Source organism: Sceloporus undulatus, chromosome 8 (genome assembly GCF_019175285.1).
Source record: "Sceloporus undulatus isolate JIND9_A2432 ecotype Alabama chromosome 8, SceUnd_v1.1, whole genome shotgun sequence".
NCBI classification, from domain to species: Eukaryota; Metazoa; Chordata; class Lepidosauria; order Squamata; family Phrynosomatidae; genus Sceloporus; species Sceloporus undulatus.
Window position 1 is genome coordinate 22,201,543 of NC_056529.1, and position 19,438 is coordinate 22,220,980.

The 19,438-nt window shown below is 47.5% G+C and overlaps 1 protein-coding gene across 2 annotated transcripts; it reads right to left on the bottom strand.

Annotated features, from left to right (window-relative positions):
- Positions 1 to 8,748: 8,748 nt before the first annotated feature.
- LOC121937479 (5-hydroxyisourate hydrolase-like) lies at positions 8,749 to 12,988 on the bottom strand. Of its 2 annotated transcripts, XM_042480686.1 has the most exons (5): positions 12,873 to 12,988; positions 11,376 to 11,582; positions 9,723 to 9,865; positions 9,187 to 9,325; positions 8,749 to 9,003 (listed from the first exon to the last, which is right to left on the bottom strand). In XM_042480686.1, exons 1-5 carry the CDS (start codon positions 12,885 to 12,887, stop codon positions 8,914 to 8,916), a joined length of 594 nt encoding a protein of 197 aa, XP_042336620.1. In that variant the 5' UTR covers positions 12,888 to 12,988; the 3' UTR covers positions 8,749 to 8,913. The 2 variants fall into 2 exon arrangements, with proteins under 2 accessions (XP_042336620.1, XP_042336621.1); XM_042480687.1 differs by lacking the exon at positions 11,376 to 11,582.
- Between the last annotated feature and the right edge of the window lie 6,450 nt (positions 12,989 to 19,438).

Here is a 19,438-nt window from a genome sequence, read left to right on the forward strand (position 1 = left end):
ATACAGATGGATAGGTAGGATCCCCCCGCCCCCATGAATACCAAAATCCATGGATGCTCAAGTCCCATTATATTATTACTACTACTACTACTACTACTACTACAGTGGTCCCTTGGTATCTGCTGGGGTTTGGTTCCAGGACCTCCTATGGATACTAAAACCCAGGGATGCTCAAGTCCCATTAAATACAATGGCATAAAGGGTCCCTTATATCAAATGGCAAAATCAAGGTATGCTCTTTGGAATATATATATATATATATATATATATATATTCAACACTTTCAAGCCATGGATGCTTGAATCCATGGATAAAGAATCTGTGGATCTGGAGGGCTGACCTGAGGGAAAGGCCCTTTGCAGGCTGACTCCTAAGCCCTGCCGGTATCAAATCCTCCGCATCAAACAAGCCAGTCTTTGACCTTTTCTAACAACACCCTGATTTTAAAAACTACATCTCCCTACCAAGAAATAGTAAACCCCCAAATAAAGGCTGCAAGGCAGAAGGCAGGAACTGCTTTTGTGGATCTGTAGCAGCATTTCTCCTGGAGCTTTGGGGGCCTAAGGTCCTGGATCATGGTCAATGCTCTTTGCAGCCACACTGTCTTTCCAAAGGGTCTCTGCATCTGGGACCATCCTCAAAGGGGGCCAGGGCTTGGCCATGCTTTCTGTGGCATCCACTCAACCCCAAATGCACCATGCTTTGCTCTAGGAGGTTTAGGTCCAGGTCTTCGTGGGGAGGGCTTTTTCGCCATCCTCCCAGGCCCTTTGGATAAGGACCTTCTTGGTGGATGCTCCCAGCTTGTGGAACTGGCTCCTATGGGAAACTAGGGCTGGGCATTTCTCTGTTTTCCTTCCAGGTAAAGTCTTTTTTTAGATTTCAACAGCCATTTGTGGAGACACCCTTTTAATCTGTTTTGGTGTTAACATTCGGTAAGATCCTTCAAGTCCCAATGCTGGGGAAGAAAGAGGCAGGCTAGAAGCGCATATCATTAATGATTTGCTATTGGCTATTATTCAGCCATGCCTGGCTCTTTATTTACACGCTGCATCGATCTTTCCTTTATTCCAGGCTGAGCGTGAAGGATCCTTTCTTTTTCCTCCAACTCTCCCAGGAAAGGGTCCTTATCCTGCTTTCTCTTCTTCTTCTTCTTCTTCTTCTTGGCAATGATTCCTCCTTAAGCCTTGGTCCCACTTCGAAATGGAAAGGAAATGCTTTGGATTGGCTCTGAATAAAACCCAGGAGATGCCTCTTAATTCAGGGGTTTTCTCCTAGGAAAGAAGGGAGGAGGGGGATCTCTCCTTATTCAAGGCAGCAACAGCAGCAACAGCAGCAACAGCAGCAGCGTGGGCGATTCCAGATCAAAAGTGTGGAGGCGGTGATGGAGAAATGGCGCTGGGGGCTTATTTTTGCTTGCAATTGGGGCTTGCATCCCAATATAGCACCAACTTGAGATGCAGACTTACTTTCTTATTCCTCGAGCAAAGTGTTTGGAGCTATTTTTGGTTAACAGGCCTGCATTTTCCCCATTCTCTTGCATTTCCCTGCAATCATCATCATCATCATCATCATCATCATCATCCAGCTTTTCTCTTTAAAGTGGGACCCCAAAGGGCTTACGGTCTAAAAATGCAGTGCCATTAAAAACGTACTTAAGGGACACACTGAAACAGATCCAAACAAAAATCCATCAGTGATATTAAAACAGACTATTTGTATTATTTCTACAGCTCTTCGTCTCCTTTCTCTTGTGCTGAAGTTTGGACTGGAACCTCTTCTTAAGTCTTCTTAGGTTTTGCAGCATGTGGCTGATGGCATTGCATGCTGTAGAAACACTATTATGCCACATAGGACTGGGTTTAAGTTGCTTGTAGGGCAATGAGGACATGTAGAAATGGTCTGTGTCCACACTGCAGAAATAATCCAGTTTGACACGGATTTAACTGCCATGGCTCACTGCTATGGAATTCTGGGTATTGTAGTTTTGTGAGACACTGAGCCTTCTCCGTCTGAGAGCTCTGAAACCACAACAGACTACAGTTCCCAGAATTCCACAGCATTGCAGTTTCAGACCCTCCGTCTCTGTTGCAAAGCTGCAACACCTGACAGCATCCATAATTGGAAATGCAAAAGTAAGGGGGCCGGTGTGTGTGTGTGTGTGTGTGTGTGTGTGTGTGTGTGTGTAGGAATCAAGTTCAGAGAATTTTCTAGACACTGTGACTTCTTGCTTTGAGGATTCATTTTGAATTGTCTCTCTGCTCCCATGGCTGGCCTTCAGCATCCCTTCCCTTGTTGCCTGCCTCCTTTTGCACCAGCAAAAGGAAGGCGCTTGGGAGAAGTGTGTGCCTGTGGGTCTGTGTGTGCTGCTTGCACAATTGCTGACTCACACAAAGCATGCACAAGCCATGGGTCACCACTGTACCAGGTGCCACAATGGTGGAAGCTGCAAGTTTAATACAGCAAAGAGAGAAAGGAGAGAGAAGGCAAGGGACATTGATTCCTAAACCAGAAGTGGGCAACTGAGGCAGTTTGGAGGACACTTTTAAGGCCCCAGCAGTTGCCAAGGACTGCATGAATGGCTAAAACTGTCCCTTCCCCAGAATAACACAACGACAACCACCCAGGTGGCCAAAAGTCTACTTCTAGTTTTGAAAAATAGGTATTTTTAAGCTATGTCAACCAGTGCAGCAGAGTGGGTCAGCTGCAACCCATTCAAAGGCAAAAGAACACCTTGGAGGCTTCTAGAAAAGGCAACCCAGCCTTTCTTTAAAGCCAGAAAAAGACATTTTGGGGATGTGAGGGCCGCAAACACCTCTATGCCCCCCAGGACTGGACTTTGAGGATGCCACACAAGGGCCACTTGGTTCTTCCTTCCCAGTTCCTTATTTATGTGAATTTTCAGAATACAGCTGACACTCGGCTGCCTTGAAACAGGCACTTAAATTGCAAATCCTGTTTTTCGGACCTCGACGGATCATGCATCCTTACAATCAGGAGCCCTTCTCAGTGTGATGGCATTGACACAAGCACACACATGGCCCAGAGCTCTGTGTGCATAAGGGGCACTGCCAAGTATGCCAACTAAGTCAACAATACCCATTTAGGTAGACAAATTTTGAAAAGTCACACAAATAAGGAACTGGGAAGAGGGAACCCGCTTCTGCCTCGCTGCACACTTTCAAAAGCAAAGGTTGGCAGTGGGCATATGCTACCCTTAAGTAGATTGTGCATTTCGGTTGGCCAATAAAGGTCTCACTGGTGGATTTTTGCTTGCATTTGTTAAATGGCCAACACAGCTACTCCTGCTATGCCCACCCTTGTAATTCAAGCTTTTGGAAGTGTTGGCTTCTGCTCATCCAGAGGTATGAGGAAGGGAAGCCACTCTGCACATGCCCAGAGGCACTCTGGTGATGAGAACCCACACTTCCCATTATGCCCAGGGCAGAGGTTAGGGTTGCTCTTATTGTTGCTCCCAAAAAGCCTGGCATGGTTTGAGGTGCAAAAGTAGTCCATGCCAGCTCCTTTGCCTGGTTCCTTGCATTTCTTCATTGCCAAGGGCTTTTCCATGCCACCTTCCCCTGGAGACAGATAGCTCAGCTGTTGTGGGCTCCTCCTTTTTCCATTGCTCTGTATGATCCTCATGCCTCACCCTCATTTCGCAGTCTATCATGACTGAGTCCCAGGAATTGCAACTCCCACCATTCCTGGACAGTGCTGTCTGGGGATGATGGGAGCTGCAGACAGGCAATACTGGCAACCTTTGTGTGGAGATGCAGGCCAGCAAGAGTTGAAGGGTCACAGTTGCCCAGCCTTGTATGAAATGGAGGAGGTCAAAGGATGGGGTGATGTTGCCCCAATGTGCCCCTTCCCCCACCTCTCTCTGCTTTTGGCAAGGAAGCCACAGCCCTGGTTCCAGATGGGGTCCCCCAGCCCTTCCTCAGTTTGGGGGCTTGGCATGGAGATGCCCCCTGCATGGCACCCAGCCCTTCCATGGCAGACAAACTGCCCCCCCCAAGCACCCATGGCACTGGAAATAGGACCTTGCAGCTGGCTCAGGGTGCCCATCCATGGGGGACCCCACGACAGGCCTCCCTTGGCCCTGACACCCCTTGGCCACTCACCCAGACCTTTCCAAACAAGGGCAAAGTGGCCCCAGAGCCCCATTCACAGGTGCAGCATGCAGGTCACACACACACACACACACCCCCCCACCCCCCCCATCTCCCCCCCCCCCCCCCCCCCCCCCAGGAATAAGCCAGGATCTGGAAGGGGGCAAGCCCTGGGGTCCCTTGGGGTCAGGGTCTCTCAGGGTCTGCCAAGGGGGCTTCAGTCCAAAGGGGGTGAGCAAGGGGGGCTCTCTGCCTGCCAGGGGTCTTGCCTGGGGCCTGGAAGGGGGCCTCTGGGGCTGCTGCCCTGGCTGCTTACCCGGGGGCTGCTGCTGCTGCTGCTGCTGCTGCTGCTCCCCTGCCGTCGGCGGAGCCTCCTCCATCCGTCGTCCCTCCGGCTCCCTCGGCAGCCCCGGATGCTGCCCTCTCGGCCGGCTCCAGAAGCCCAGAGCCTCGGCTGGGAGGAGCGCAGCACCAGGAGGAGGAGGAGGAGGAAGGAGGGAGGGAGGGAGGGAGGGAGGAGGGAGCCCTCTTGCCAGCCCCTCTGCCCGGCCTTGGAGCCCCCGAAGCCCCCTCCTCCCTGCTGCATCTGCAGGAGATGCTTGGCTGGCAGCCTCCCTCCTGCTCTTGGGTCCCTTTTCCAGGCTGCTTCCCTCTCTTAAGACTCTATGCATTCCTGCCTGGCAGAAGGGGGGGGGGGGGGGGCTGGGTGGCCCTTAGGTCCCTTTCAGTTCTAGGATTCTATGTAGTCTTATCTGGCCAAATGGGATTGGACTGGAATATGGACCTTTGGGGGTCCCTTCCAACTCTAGGGATCTATATGTTCCTGCATGGCAGAAGGGGATGGATAAGCCTTTAGCCCTCAAACACATGTATACACACACACACACACACCCATATATACCCATAGGTATGCATATATACACCTCTACCATACAATCCTTTAAGAATTGTCTTCCATACATTCCTTAACTGCCTTATCTACATAACAGTACAGTGTCTTATTCTATCCCCCCCCCCTTTATACAGACATCCTTACATTCATTCCTCATCCTCCTTTGACTTCCCAGATCCCAACACTGGAGTTAGACTTTGCTGCAGTTTGTGTTGCTGCTATTACTAACCTCCTTTTCTGTTTCTGAACTTAAAATATTTAACTAAGTGCTTACTTTGATAACATATGTACTGTATCTACAGGGGTTTTCTCCCCTGTAGATACAACATTGTCATGTTATACATATTTAGATATACATTTTAGCATTTACAGTTGCAGTATAGACAGCATTATCTTGGTTGTTTGCTTGTTCCTTCCTAATGTTAATCTGGAATCTCTTTTCCTGCAGCTTGCATCCATTGCTCCATTGGGTCCTAGTCTCTGGAGCAGCAGAAAACAAGCTTGCTCCCTCCTCAACATTGCGTCCCTTCCAATATTTAAACAAGGCTCTCATAGCAGCCCTTGGCCTTCTCTTTTCCAGGCAAACAGACCCAGCTCCCTTGCAAATGGCTGCCCAGGGTGACCCAGTCCAAGGCACCGCTAAAGCCTCCCTCTTGAGCCTGGTCTTGGAGCCCCCCTGGCTTGTGAATCCCTTTCACTGGGGAGAGAATCCACTCCAGGTTTTAAAGCAGCCGCCCAAGGCCCTGAAGCCGCAGCAGCAGCAGCAGCCAGGACCTTGGAGAGCGCCTGGGAAGGAAAACCAGGAACGGATTCATGCAGGATTGATACATAAACCATGTGGCTGTTAGTATTATTAGCCCACTCTGAGAGCCTTTCTGGCTGAAGAGCAGGGTGTGAATGCAGTCAATAAATAAACAATGAGTGGTATTAAACATTATCATTATTAGGATGGAGCTGTGACGGGTGTCAAGCTGCATTAATCCTGCAGTGTGGCAGTGGAAACAATAATAATAATAACAACAACAATAATAACTATAATAATATGTAGAGAGATCTTGTAGCCCCTTCGAGACTCACTGGAAGAAAGAAGTTGGCAGAATGAGCTTTTGGAGACGTAAGTCTACTTCCTCAGATGCATTCAAAGCCTAGGAAAGCCCATGCTGCCCATTTCTTTCTTCCAGTCAAAGGGGCTACAAGATCTTTTGACAGACTGATTCCACAGACTAACATGGCTATAGCTTTGGAGAAGAAGAAGAAGAAGAAGAATCCCAGGATGCCATAGGATGGAGACATGACAGTTAAAGGAGTGTCAAACTGCACGAATTTTGCAGTGTGGCAATGGCCATAACAACAATAATAACAATAACAATAATAATATCACGGGGGCATCATGGAAAGATGATTACCCAGTTTTTACCCCATGATGCCCTGCTATGACTGTTTTAATGCTTAATGTTAATGATTTTAACTGTATTGCTAGCTTTTATTGTATTATAGATATGTGAATGTTTTATTGATGAACCGTTTTGTTGATGTAAGCCGCCTTGTGTTGAAGTGTTTTGGGGTTCCTGCCAGTAGACATGAAAAGCAGGGACAGCTTTGTCTGTCTTTACAGTTCCTTCCTTCCTTCTTCCCTTTCTCCCTGAGGGCTCCTGGGGCAGTCAGGGCCTTCTAGCTCCTCCAGGGGCTCAGGGGCCACCACCCATACAGTGAGCCTCCTCCTTTCCACTCCAGAGGCTTTTCCTTTTGGCTGAGTTCCCTGCTATTTCCCCTCTCTTCCTATGCTGCCGTCTCTGAAATGCCCTCCTGCTAAACATGAACACCGTGTTTTCAGGCCTAGCAGATCCTTTCCCCCAGGAGCCTTTGCATGCTCTGGCACACTGCCCACTGGGCCAGGCCTCAGATTCAAGGGCAGCCACCAAGAGGTCAAGGCTCCTGTGGGCATCCCAGGGGCTCCTTCCACCTTGGGCCACCTCTCTTGGCTCGCTGGTCCTTGAGATGGAAATATCAGTCTCCGGGGACCTAAAGCATCTGGGAATGGGGCTTTGCAGCTGAGACATTCCAAGTCCTGCTGGCGCCAGTAACAGGAGATGTGAAAAGCGAGAGAGGCTTCCCAGAGCGGAGCACCTCACTCAGCTGCTTCTGCCCTCTGAGGCTTCCACATTCCTCTGCTCAGCTGCTGCCGCTGCTGCTGCTACACAAGGCAACTCCACAGGGAACTTCCACTTCAGGGATTAGATTTGTGCCACTTCCTTTCTCCACTTCCCTTGCCAAAAAATACAGGACCAAAGGAGCTTTCCTCTCCTGAGGTTGATGGTCACATCTTAAGGATGTAACTTCTTTGGATCCCCCACCCCCTAAGATTTCCAAGTTCTGTTTGTGGGTTTCTTTGAGGCTGCAAATCCCAGAATTCTGTGTGATTTTGACATGGCAGTTAAAGTGGAATATAGTGCTGTAATAGTGCAGTGTGACAGGGCTCTTGTTCAGAGGTGCTTTGCCTTTGCCTTCCTCTGAGGCTGAGAGAGTATGGCTTGCGAAAGGTCACCCAGTGGGTTTCCATAGCTGAATGAGAATGGAAGTCCTTTTCTGCAGAGTCCTAGCACAGTGCTTAAACCACTGTGGCATGCTGGCTGTCGAAAGGAAGTGAGCCTTGGCTCTGCTGGAGAAGCTGCCCCACTCTGGTCTATAAAGGAATGGTCAGTGACCCACCCCTCAAACAGTACCATGACATCCCCCCAGTATATACCCACACAAGGCACTGGTTAGCCTCTGTTGTGCCAGTTCTTTTTGACATGCTACATTAACACCGCCCCCCATCTTCCTTCACAGGATGTGCTTGATTCCAAAAACAATGCCATCAAAGACCTGCAGTATGAGCTTGCCAGAGTGTGCAAGGTAAGAGTTGCCCCCCTCACATGCGCCATGTTCCTTGTAGTCTGGAAATTTGGCATTTAACTGTTCTTAGCCTGAAAGCCTTTGTGGCTAGCCACAGTTGCATAGATGCCCCCAAAAGAGTGGCTGTAGCTCTCTCGGGAAAACCCTGGGTAGTTCATCCCTCCGGATTCCAGAATACAGTGGTATCCACTGATAACTTTGTCCTCTCCCTTGCTCCCTCTGCAGGCACACAATGACTTGCTGCGCACATACGAGGCCAAACTGTCCGCCTTTGGGATCCCCTTGGACAATCAAGCGGCTTCAAGCCGCTAGAGACTTCTGTTCTCGGCCAGACTCTGGGCCAAGGCCCCACGGGATTTGTCTCCACACCAAAGTAGCAGAACCTCCAGGCCCAGTCCTTGGGAACAGTGGTGACCTGAAAACCTGGCGTGGAAAAGGCCTGCCTGGTGCCCTTGCTGGGGGCCTGGGGAAAGGAGGAAGAAGAGGAAGGACTGGAGGTAGCAGCATCTGGGAGAGACATCAGGGCAGGACCCACAGCCTTCTTGTGCATTAAACAGGCACCGACGCATGAGAGGCTTTTCATACCTGGTCTCAGCAGGCCTCCTCCCATTTTTCAAGACGAGGATTGGAGGAACCTGTGGAGCTGTCCTTTCCTTCAAGAGCCCCTTATCAAGAGCAGCAGCTACACAAACACCAACATACTCCTCTGTTGGAGCCCCACAAGTGCCATACCCATCAGACGAGGGGCTAAGGCTTTCCCCAGACACTCATTTCAGTAAAAGAAGGCTGTTATAAAAGACTTGCATGGAGCAGTCTTTACATTCACTCACAGCAACCTTGCACAGTTAGCTGTCTATTTTGTCTCATGTTTAATGGCAGGCAGCAGGTTGTAGCCAAGCCCCCACGTGTAAAGCCAGGGGCTGGGGTTGCAGCCCCAGCCCTCAGCTCCTGGAACAAGCCAGCATGGTCTGAATGCCCCAAGAGTGGCCCTTCTCTGAACCAGCCCCATCTCTTGAACTAGCTTCCCCTGTAGGTGGTATAGGAATAGGGGCTGAGCAGCAGCGGGATGTGGACCTTTGGTTCTGCCTCTGTGATGGTGAAGACGACCTGGAACAGACAAAAGAGCTGTTGTCCAAATATATATATGTATATGCATATATATGTTGAGCCACAACAGGAAGGGCATCCGTAAGAGGGCAGGGACCTGGCCTTCAGGCCTCTCTGGTGTGCCACGGTTCCTCCTGCTTCCCTTCCCACCAGCCTCAGACTTTACCCGGGAGCAAAACTTACTTCCACGTAAGGGTAGAAGCTGCGGTAGCCCTGTTGGTGCCAGTACGGCCCTGTTTCAAAGTGCAGCTTGTAGGTGCCCGCTTTCAACCGCTGGGGTGCCAGGCTGCTCTTGTCCAAACGACCGTCTGTGTTGGTTGCGCTGGAACAGAAAGGCGTGAATGGGCGCAGCAGCACAACCAGCTCTTTCGTGCCCTTGTTGAATGCATCCAAGAGCCCTTGCGCACTACAGAGCTATTGGACTACGATTCCACTTTGCCATGGTCCCACTCTATGGAACCCTGGGATTTGCAGTTAAGGGCATGTACTTAGCTGCTTTGGAGGGTAGTGAAGTCTCCTCCTTTGGAGGTTTTTAAACAGAGGATGGATTGGCATTGGCCAAGGGTGCTTTGAATTTGACATATTCCTGCATATCATGGAGTTGGACTGGATGACCCTTGGGGTCTCTTCCAACCTTGTGATTCTATGCAGTCCCATTTAAAGTGGATCCGTAGTGCTATAACCGTGTAGCGTGGAAAGCTCTCTTCTGTCCCACCTACCTCTTCATCAGCTCCATCCACGATGCGTTAGGCTCCTCCAGCCGCAGGAAGCGCATGGCCAGGCCTGTGGCAGGGAGGCCGGTCAGGACATTCAGGGCGTGGACGGTCAGGGAAGCGTTGGGTTCTCTGTCACCAGCCGGAGCCTGGGATTCAGAGAGGCCATGTCAGAGCCCAGAAAAGCAGCCGCTGAGGTCTGCTCAGAAGCCGCGCAGAGAATGCTAAGTGCCTCCCTGCTGCTGCAGCAGCAGCCTTTCTTTCCTAAATTGCTTGTCGCTTGTGTACTTAAGTGTGAATTTAAATGTTGAAGTAAAGCTGTTGAACAACAGCTTGCCTCACCTTTGCATTTGGCAAGGCCCTTTATTTTTCCAAGGAACATTCTTTTTTAATAAAATGGCCACTCGCCTCAGTTAGTGCACTTGGCAAAGTCCCTTTGTACTCCTGAGGAGAAAATGTTAAGCCTGTTTTTCTGCCAATGGCCACGTTTCCTCTCCATTGGTGACTTTTCCCACTACGTCTCAGCATTGGATTTTCTATTTGACTCTGCAGAGTTGTCATATCAGCGGGACTCTTCATCCCCATGTTTGCGTGCCCTTAGGTCTGGTTTCATAAATGGCCATTGTGTTTGGGGTCAATGTGCCTTTCTTGTGTGGCATGGTGCTCCCGCCTCTGCTGACCGAAGCTGGTCAGTCTAAGCCATTTGTGTGCATTTGCAGATGACCACTCAAAGAAGAAATACTGTTACAGGTAAGCCACCTGTCCTTATAAATGGAGTAGGTTGCATTGAACTTTCTCAATCTTTTTTTAAAAATGTCTTCCTACCCTCCCCAAATTTACAAAACGGTGTTCAATGCAAACTTTCTCATCTCCTGTTTTCAGTCTTTTTGGTGTTTTCTTCAGAACAAAACAAATAGAAAATGGAAGACAAATGTCAAGTCTCCCCCAGGACTCCATTAACTCCATTAAAATAATTGCAGTGGAATTAAAAAAACAATAACATACCGAAAGCTAACATTCAAACTATTACCCACATGAAAGCAAATCTGTAAATGTATAGTCGGCCCTCTTTATCCATGGATTCAAGCATCCACGGTTTGAAAACATCCAGAAAAGGTATAAATGCCAGATGGCAAGGGACACCATTTTGCTATGCCATTGTATTCAACGGGGCTTGAGCCTCCATGGATGCCAAGGGCCCTTGGTTGTACTTTAAAAGGATTTTTTAAAAAATGGATAAAACAGCGCAATCTGGAACCGTACAAAAAACCCTACAGCCCTTTTCTTAAAAGCCTTCAGTTCTAAAAGGCCCTCGGGATCATAATAATAATAATAATAAAGGAAAGCTACAAGAAATGGAGTTGCAAATGCTGCATCCACATTGCAGAAATGATCTTGAGAGCGCTTTAACTGCTGTGGCTCAATGCTATGGAATTCTGGGAATTGGAGTTTGTTGCGGGCCCCAGAGCAGAGTGGAGCAGCAGAAACAGAACAGCAGAGCTCTGCTCTGGGTTCACAACAAACCCCAATTCCCAGAATTCCATAGCATTGAGCCGCAGCAGTTAAAGCGCTCTCAAAGAGGATTATTTCTGCCACATGGATGCAGCCAAAGTCCAGGGACAGCCACCTAGAAATCCCTAACTGTCCCATTATCTGTACCTCCGAAGGGGTTGGCGTTGAGAGAGAGTCTTCTGCAGGTCTCTGGGTCTTGGGTTTAAGATTGTGGGGGACACTGAAATGGGGTCTCTTTGACAGGGTTGACAAGAACCTAGGGCTTTGTGGGTCATGGCCGGCACTTGCAGATGCGCCCAGAAAGAGAACAGTAGCCAGCAAAGCTGTTGTCGCAGCAGGAGACTTGCAGGGTCCCTGTAACATACATATAAGGGGGGTTCAGTCCAAAGATACAGCCGCATTAGTCTGTAGAAGCAGCATGAAGAGAGATTTTGGAGCACCTTTGAGATTGTAATGCAAAGGGTTTTTCAGGCTCTGAGGCAATTTCTGGAAAGGTTTATTCTTGAGGTTTTGCCAGCATCTGTGGCGTTGGCATCTTCAGAGAACACGGGCATGGAAGAGAGTGGGGTGCTTGTATACTGTTTGGTTGAGAGGAAGCCATGTGTTACCTGTGTGTTGTTCTGCAGCTGAATGGCAAGGCCTAAGAGTGTCTATTGACGTAATGATCCACGGTCTGCTGGGATGGAAACCCCATTAACCCTGGGTGCTTTTCCTTTGCATTTGCTGGGGCTTGCTTTGGTCTTTTTCAGGACTGGGAGCCAACCTGTTCACTTTCAGGGTTTCTTCTTTCCTGTCGGAGTTGTTGTCCAGGGGTTTGTGGATCCAGGGGCTTCCCTGGGCATCCGAGACCGACAGTTGTTGGCCTGGTCCAAGAATGTCAGTCTTTTCAAACAGCATTTTATGCCCAGGATGGTTTCTAACATGTTCGCTACGGCTGGTTTTTCTGGCTGCAGTCTCTTCTGTTCCTTGATCTGTCTTCAGACACCTGCGTTTGGGGGTCCCTATGGAGACTGGTCTGTATGTGGTAAACTCCTGCGACCTTTGAGAAACAGAAGGAAAAAGTTGGCAGCCTGAGCTTTCATAGACTTCAGTCTACTTCCAAATGCATCTGAGGAAGTAGACGTAAGTCCACCAATGCTCATCTGCCAACTTCTTCCTTTCATTTAATGTCAAAGGTGCTCCAAGATCTCTCTGCATAGTAAGAGGCTCAAACAACCCACATCCCACAAAGGTGGTGGAGAAGGTGCCATCCATCTGTTTTTCCCAGCCTCCCTCTTCTCCTGACCCATCTGTTGCCGTCATGCACAAGTGCCACTGTGTGTGGCTGGCGGCCGCTGTCTTGAAGATCTTTCCTACCTCTTCGCCATTCCCAGAAATAGTTTTTGGTCTCAGGCACCTTCTTATAGAGTAGTCTATTGATTGAACTGCCAAACTTCATTTCCCTTCCTTCCATTCCCCAAACTGGGCCGACAACACTGAAGCAAATGAGGATAGTAGAGCTTGGATGTTACTTGCTTGGACTACAACTCCCAGCAACCCCCAGTTTTTGCAGGGGACTGTGTCCTACAAAACATTTCCAGACTCTGGGAACTACTCCTTCCTTTGCAGCAGGAGCCCAACCAGCTGTTAGTGGGACTCTCTTACCGTGTTTCCCTCCATTCCTGAGCAAAGGTTGGTCTCGCTGAGGCACTTCCAAAGTGGCTTCTCTTAATCTTCCCCTTGGCATCAAGCGCATGAGGCTGAGGCGCAACAAGCCTGCCAGCTCAAGTGACTTAGCAGATAATGTTAACCCATCAGAGGCTTTAAGGGGAGAGCCTTTCACATTTCCAACTTACAGCAAACCCTAAACTGGCCCTTTGATGGGGTTTTCTTGGCAAGATCGATTCAGAGGTGGTTTATATTTTGTGGCTGGGAGAATGTGAGACCAGTGGTTTCTGTGACCAAGTGAGAATTTGAACCTTGGACTCCAGAATCATAGTCCAATGCTCAAACCATTACAACGCACTAGCTCTCTCTGGCAAACCTAAATGGGACTGGAATGAAAGGCACCAAGGCTGGATTAAGGTGCGTCAGGAGTGCCATCAGATGCTAAGCCATTTCTCAAAAGGAGGCTTCCTTGAGCTATCAAAATGATACCATAAAAATACAAGAGTAGAAAAAACTGCAAAGAAAAAGTCCTCTCATGTGCAAAGCTATTGAGCTGCAACTGTTGTGAATTTCCAACTATTGTGAATTACACCCCAAAGACTAAGTACAACTATGGTACCAACCGGTAGTTGTGCGCTATTCACCCAACACCCTTGCCACTTTTTTCTTTGCAGGAGAGGGGCTTTAAACACCCGTTGCCCATTCGTAACCCTTTCCCAGCCTGTTTTTCTTCTACCTCCAGACAAGGAAGAGGGAAAGGCAGAAGAACTGCACTACATCTATTGATTTGGGACTGTATTTGGAAAAGCACCCCAATTTTTGCTGGTTGGGAAAGCTTAGATTGCAATTTTGCAACAATGCTGTGTCTGCCACGAGAGCGCACTGCAAGAGCGCACAAAAGGCTTAGGACCAAAAGACCCAGAAAACCCATGGTTGTGACATGTCTTCTTGTGCTCCTTCCATTCATTTCAGTTTGGTGGGTTCTGTAGCAAAGTGGGTAGATTCAAAGGCTGCATGGTCTCCCAGAGCCCTGGTCCCAAGACTCAAGAGCCGTTGCCTCTGAAACATAGAGTTTTCTCAGCAAGATTTTGCCATGGTTTCCTTTTCTAAGGCTGAGAGAGTATAACTTGCCCAGTGGGTCTCTATGGCTGAGCCAGGATTTGAACCCGGTCTTCCAGAGTCCAGCACTACTTAAGTTATGTTTGAATGTTGGACTGAGACATTGGGAGTGCCAGGGTTCGAATCCAAAGTCATACTCTCTCAGCCCAGAGGAAAGCCATGTCAAGGCAAGACCTGGAAAGAAAAATCTTGCCCTATGATAGTCGCCAGTCGGCTTGAAGACACAAAAGCAAACCAAATAAATCATTCCTTTGGTAAGTGAAGAGGATGTCAGCCGAGGTGACGCTTCTCCCACCACGGAAAGCCTTCGCAGTCACCTGCTGCTGAAGCCCTAATATGGGATGGTAATCCACAAAAGCATTTACTGGAATAAACCTGGTGACTTGAAAGGAGCCCAACAACTCTGAGTTTGTTTTCCAGGAAGAAAGAGAAAAACAAAATGGAGGGGGGACCCTCCATGAATGTGGGATGAACACCATTCTTTGGCCGCCAGCTACGGCCGAAAATGGCGGCACCAAGCGCTCAGTTCTGTTCTTTTACAACTTGGGTACATTTTGAATGACATCTCTTACAATATTTATAGACAAGTATTATGCAATCTGCTGGCGGAGCTTTAAATAAAAAACACTAAGGCCATGTATAATTTAACAGCAGAGAGAGAGCATTCTAAACACTATTAAACAACAGAATACTTTGAAAAGTGAAAACAGCCTGAAGCATTATGAGATTGGAGCGAAATCCTTAGCCCCCCCCCCAATACCTTTCATAAAAGGCCACCGGAATGAAAATAGCATTGGCACCATTGTCTGCCTGTTGCATTTATCGATCATCTCTCAGGTTTAGATGTAGGGTGGATAAAAACATTAAACCCTTGGATAAAAATTACTTTTGGTCCTCAAGGCATGGGACCCAAATTGTGCCAAGGGAAGTGGGCACAAAGAGGGTATTGCCCTCAAAGGAGGTTTCTGGATGTAATTCCTTTTCAATCCCTTCCAGCCAGCTTTGCACAAGAAGGCATTGCTGCTTACAATGCAAGCTGCCTGATCCTTTTACCTGTTAATGCCATTGAGCTTGCAAGGCGTTGCCACATTTAGCCCAGGTGCAACTCTCTCTCATGTGCCGCTCCAAAGGAACTGAGGAAGGATGCCAACTTCCATCTCTTTGCTTCTTCTCGCTCTTTCTTTTCCATTCCTACCTTCAAGTCAGCCAGGCCCTTCATTTGTCATGTAAACTAATTCAATTATGGCAAATTTTGCATTCACTTGAATAAGAGATAAATAAATATGTGAATTCAAAGGCCGGCATCCATAGTTTTTTTGTGGGTTTTCGGACTATGTGTGGCCATGTTCTAGAAGATTTGTTCCGACGTTTCGCCCACATCTGTGCTGGCATCTTCAGAGAAGGGAGCTGGGATGTTTAGCCTGGAGAAGAGAGGTTAAGAGCTGATATGATAGCCATGTTTAAGTATCTGGAAGAGTGTCACATTGAGGAAGGAGCAAGCTTGTTTTCCTGCTGCTCAGAGAATAGGAGACAAAGGAGCAATGGATGCAAGCTCCAGGAAAAGAATTCCAGCTCAACATTAGGAAGAACTTCCTGACAATCAGGGCTGAGTGAACAGACTCCTTCCTCGGAGTGGCAGTGAGTCTCCCTCCTGGAGGCTTTAAGCAGAGGCTGGATGGCCATCTGCAATGGGGACGCTTGATTGTGAGTTCCTGCATGGCAGAAGGGGGTTGGACTGGATTAGGGCCCTTCTTGGGGTCTCTCTCCAACCCTATGATTCTATGAAATTCTCTGTTTTTGTTTATTTTCCATAACATTCAAAGCTTCCTCATTGTTGTCATATTGTCCATTCCCTGTATATTCTCCCTATGCAGACTCCTTTCGATTTACCATTTACTTTCCCCACTGCTTCCATTAGCACCTAATCAAATGAACATCATTATTTAATATCATCTCCATCTTCTTTCTTTTGATTCAATTTTCCTCTCATATCTTTATTTCTTTAAGTCAAATCCTCAAGTACTTTCAGTTAAGTCCAGTAAAGTTTCAATAGTTCTTTCTTTCCCTCTATGAAACACTCTCTCTATGCCGCCACTTTCTTCTCAGTTCTTTTTCACATCTTTTTCCATTCCTTTCTTTTCCAGTCTTGCAAACCAAAAAGAAAGAAGAGATCAGTCAAATTGGGTATAGTCCCCTTATAATCTCAATCATCCGCTTTCCTATCTTCTGTTTTGCTTTTTAATTGTCTATTTAAAAACATTAATTAAACCATCTAAATGTACCAATTTCGGTGTTTTCTTTTCAGCTCCTTAAGTTGTCCTTTAAATATAAATGTGACCTTCCCATCGGGAACCCTTTGAGTGGAAGGACGTTTTAATGTATGATGGATAATGCTTTTTAATTTATTCGTGTTCTTATAGTTGGTCAAGTTTCTTCAGAGGCGGTGCCATGCCTAGGGGCTTTCCATGGCAAAGTGAGCGATTCGAACCCTGAACATTTATTGGGTATTTAAACTCACATCTCCTTTTATATGCTCTGGTGTTTTTAGACTAGACGAAACCACTTTGGGTCCCAGTTTTGGGAGAAAAGTGCGATTGCAGAGATGAGTTGATGATGAGATGATGATGTTGATGGTGATGATGGTGATGATGATGATGATGGTGATGATACGGCCTCTCCCATATGCAGGGGGTGAAGTGGGGCAGGGAAACTGGCCATTGTCCATCTGATCACGTCCAGCGCCGCATGGATGAGCAAAAATGAACAGAGATGGAAAGAGGATCAAGGGCTGTATTTGTGCGAAAATGCCAACAGGATGGAACCATTCATGAAAAGAAAACGAAACACAAGTCCATTAAGGGTGGGAAGGAAACTGTGGTGTGTTGTGTTTGGTGTTCAGTGTGACTGTCCATCCTCCACAAAACATCCCAGTTGTTTGGTTGCCATGGTTTTGGTGGCCGAGCAGAAGGACCTTCCTTGACACAATGAAAAGAGAATCCAGATTCCTATCTGGTGTGTTGTGCATTTGTGTGTGGGGGGGAAACCCCAGGAAGGTTGTGGCATGGGCATATGTGCGTTGTGTGTGCATGGTTTGTAGGGGTGTGACATCCTCAATTATGTTAATACTTGTTGCATGCCTTTGTCTCCGACTTATGGTGATCTAAAAGTAAGCCTATCGTTGGGTTTTCTTGCCAGGTTTGTCCAGAGGGGGTTTGCCATTGCCATCCTCGGAGCTGAGAAAGTTGTGACCCACCCAAGGTCTCCATGACTGAATTGGGGCTGAGCTGGGATTTGAACCCTGGTCTTTCAGAGTCGAAGTCTAACACTCGAACCATGATACCACACTGGCTCTTTGAGTTGCCTTTAAATCAACTTATGGCAACCCTCTCAAGTTTTCTTGGTCAAGTTTCTTCCAAAGAGGTTTGCCTTTGCTTTCCTCTGAGGCTGAGAGAGTGTGCCATGCTCAATGGCTTTCCATAGCTGAGTGGTGGATTCAAACCCTGGTCTCCCAGAGTCCTAGACTAACACTGAAGCTACTATAACATTGTTGTTGTTGTGCGCCTTCTAGTTGTTTCTGACTTATGGAAACTCTAAGACCATAGAAGTTTTCGTGGCGACATTTGTTCAGAGGAGGTTTGCCATTTTGGGGGTTTCTTGTGGCCCCAGAGCGCTCTCTTTGACAGTGAATGACTCACAAAACTACAAATCCCAGAACTCCATTGCATTGGAGTTAAAGTGGTGTCAAACTAGATTATTTCTGCAGTGTGGATGCAGCCTAAAAAGTCTCCAAGGCTTCAGGAAGGTCTGCGTTGTTTTGGTGCAAGCTGGAAATGTGATACCCTGGAATTTAAGGCCTCTTTATGGCTGCGATGGGGAGGGGGCTTTCGAGAAATGGACATTATCCCCAAGGACACAATTCAGATTAAAGTTTCTTCTGCATTCTTGGTGCATTCTTGGCGTTTTTGGCCGCCAGAAGGAGAGGGAAAACGCAAGCCCCCTTCCATCCCACCCAAATAATCCAGGATTTGCCGGATTTAATTTACTCCTTAATGAAGTTTGCAATTTGCAACCCATAATCCAGTCCCTGAGTTCGAGTGTCATTTCTTTTTTCCTTCCTTCCTTCCTTCCTTCCTTCCTTCCTTCCTTCCTTCTTTCCTTCTTCTCAGCCTCCATTTCCTTTGGTGTTTCATTTTTTATCCAAATTCCAAAAGAAACCAAAGCTTGCATCATGTATTTTGTGCATTTTGGTTGTTCTAATAAAGGGATCGCTCTGTTTGGTGGATTTGGGTTGTTATTTGCTAAATTGTAATACAGGTAATTTAATTCTATTTTAATGTCTTGGTTTTCTATGTTTTTAATTGCACTGGGGTTTTTTTAATATTGTAAGCTGCTATGAATCCCAGTTTTAAGGAAAGGTTGGGATACTTCTACTATTACTACTACTACTATTACTACTACTACTAATAATAATAATATGACTACCCCAAATAGCTTTCAGGTTGCAAGCTTAGGATAAGGAAGGTTGCATTTACAATATTTGCAAACTGCTCTGGGATCCTTTGGGGCTAAAGAGTAGGGTTGAAAAATGTTAACTGTGTAAATATCTTTTCCTTGTTTGCATCTGACAACCAGCAGTCAGGGTAGACTGCCTGTGAACAAGGAGGCTTCATTTAGCTGTCATGGGCAAGAACCATTGACAAACCCCTTCCTTCCTTCCTTCCTTCCTCCCAATGGATTTCTCTAATTTTTAAACAGTTTAAATGTCTTCAAATGGGTCTTAAGACTTCCTTAGAAGCGTGGAAGAGACCCCCAAGGGTCATCCAATCCAGCCTCCAAACTGGAAACAATGCTCCATGGAAGAGACATCTCACCAGCCTTGTGGTCTCCAGACATGACTACCACTCCCATCATCCCCAGCCACTAACCACACTGCCTGGGAGTGATGGAAACTGGAGTCCAGCAGCCCTCTTCCCCATAGCTTTAATCAAGTTGTACTTTAACCACGCTATATCTGTACATTTGCTTACAAATTAGCCAGGTCCCTGTATTAATCTATAATAAAGAAGGACACGCATATTTTAAGAAAGGATAGCATTGCCTTTCAGCAATATTTGTGGCATCCTTGCTCCGTCTTTTTCCTCCCCTCTCCTTCATAGCTCTGCGTTTTTCGGTTTAGGACCTTCACCCTGTGTCCATTGCAGAGTTTTGGAGGGCCGTTTCTGGAGATGAATATACGATCGATGGCATTGATTTGATTTCCCATCCCACCCCTTCAATGGATTGATAATCTGGGAGCTAGGCTCAGAGAGGCAGAGCGGATGCATCTGACGATGGAGACGCAGCATCTCCCTTTGGGTTTAGGGGTTTCCGAACCTTTTCTGAGGCGAGGCTCATGCACAGAGAGTTTGCCATTTGGCGTTTTTTCCGGAGGCCAACACAAGTGG

What these genes read in the sequence shown, in the direction of transcription:
- LOC121937479 (XM_042480686.1), bottom strand. An exon ending in CAACGCCAACCCCTTCGGAG is followed by an intron (nt 9,866 to 11,375) that starts GTACAGATAATG and finishes TCTGAATCCCAG; the next exon opens with GCTCCGGCTGGTGACAGAGA. An exon ending in TGGATGGAGCTGATGAAGAG is followed by an intron (nt 9,326 to 9,722) that starts GTAGGTGGGACA and finishes TTTCTGTTCCAG; the next exon opens with CGCAACCAACACAGACGGTC.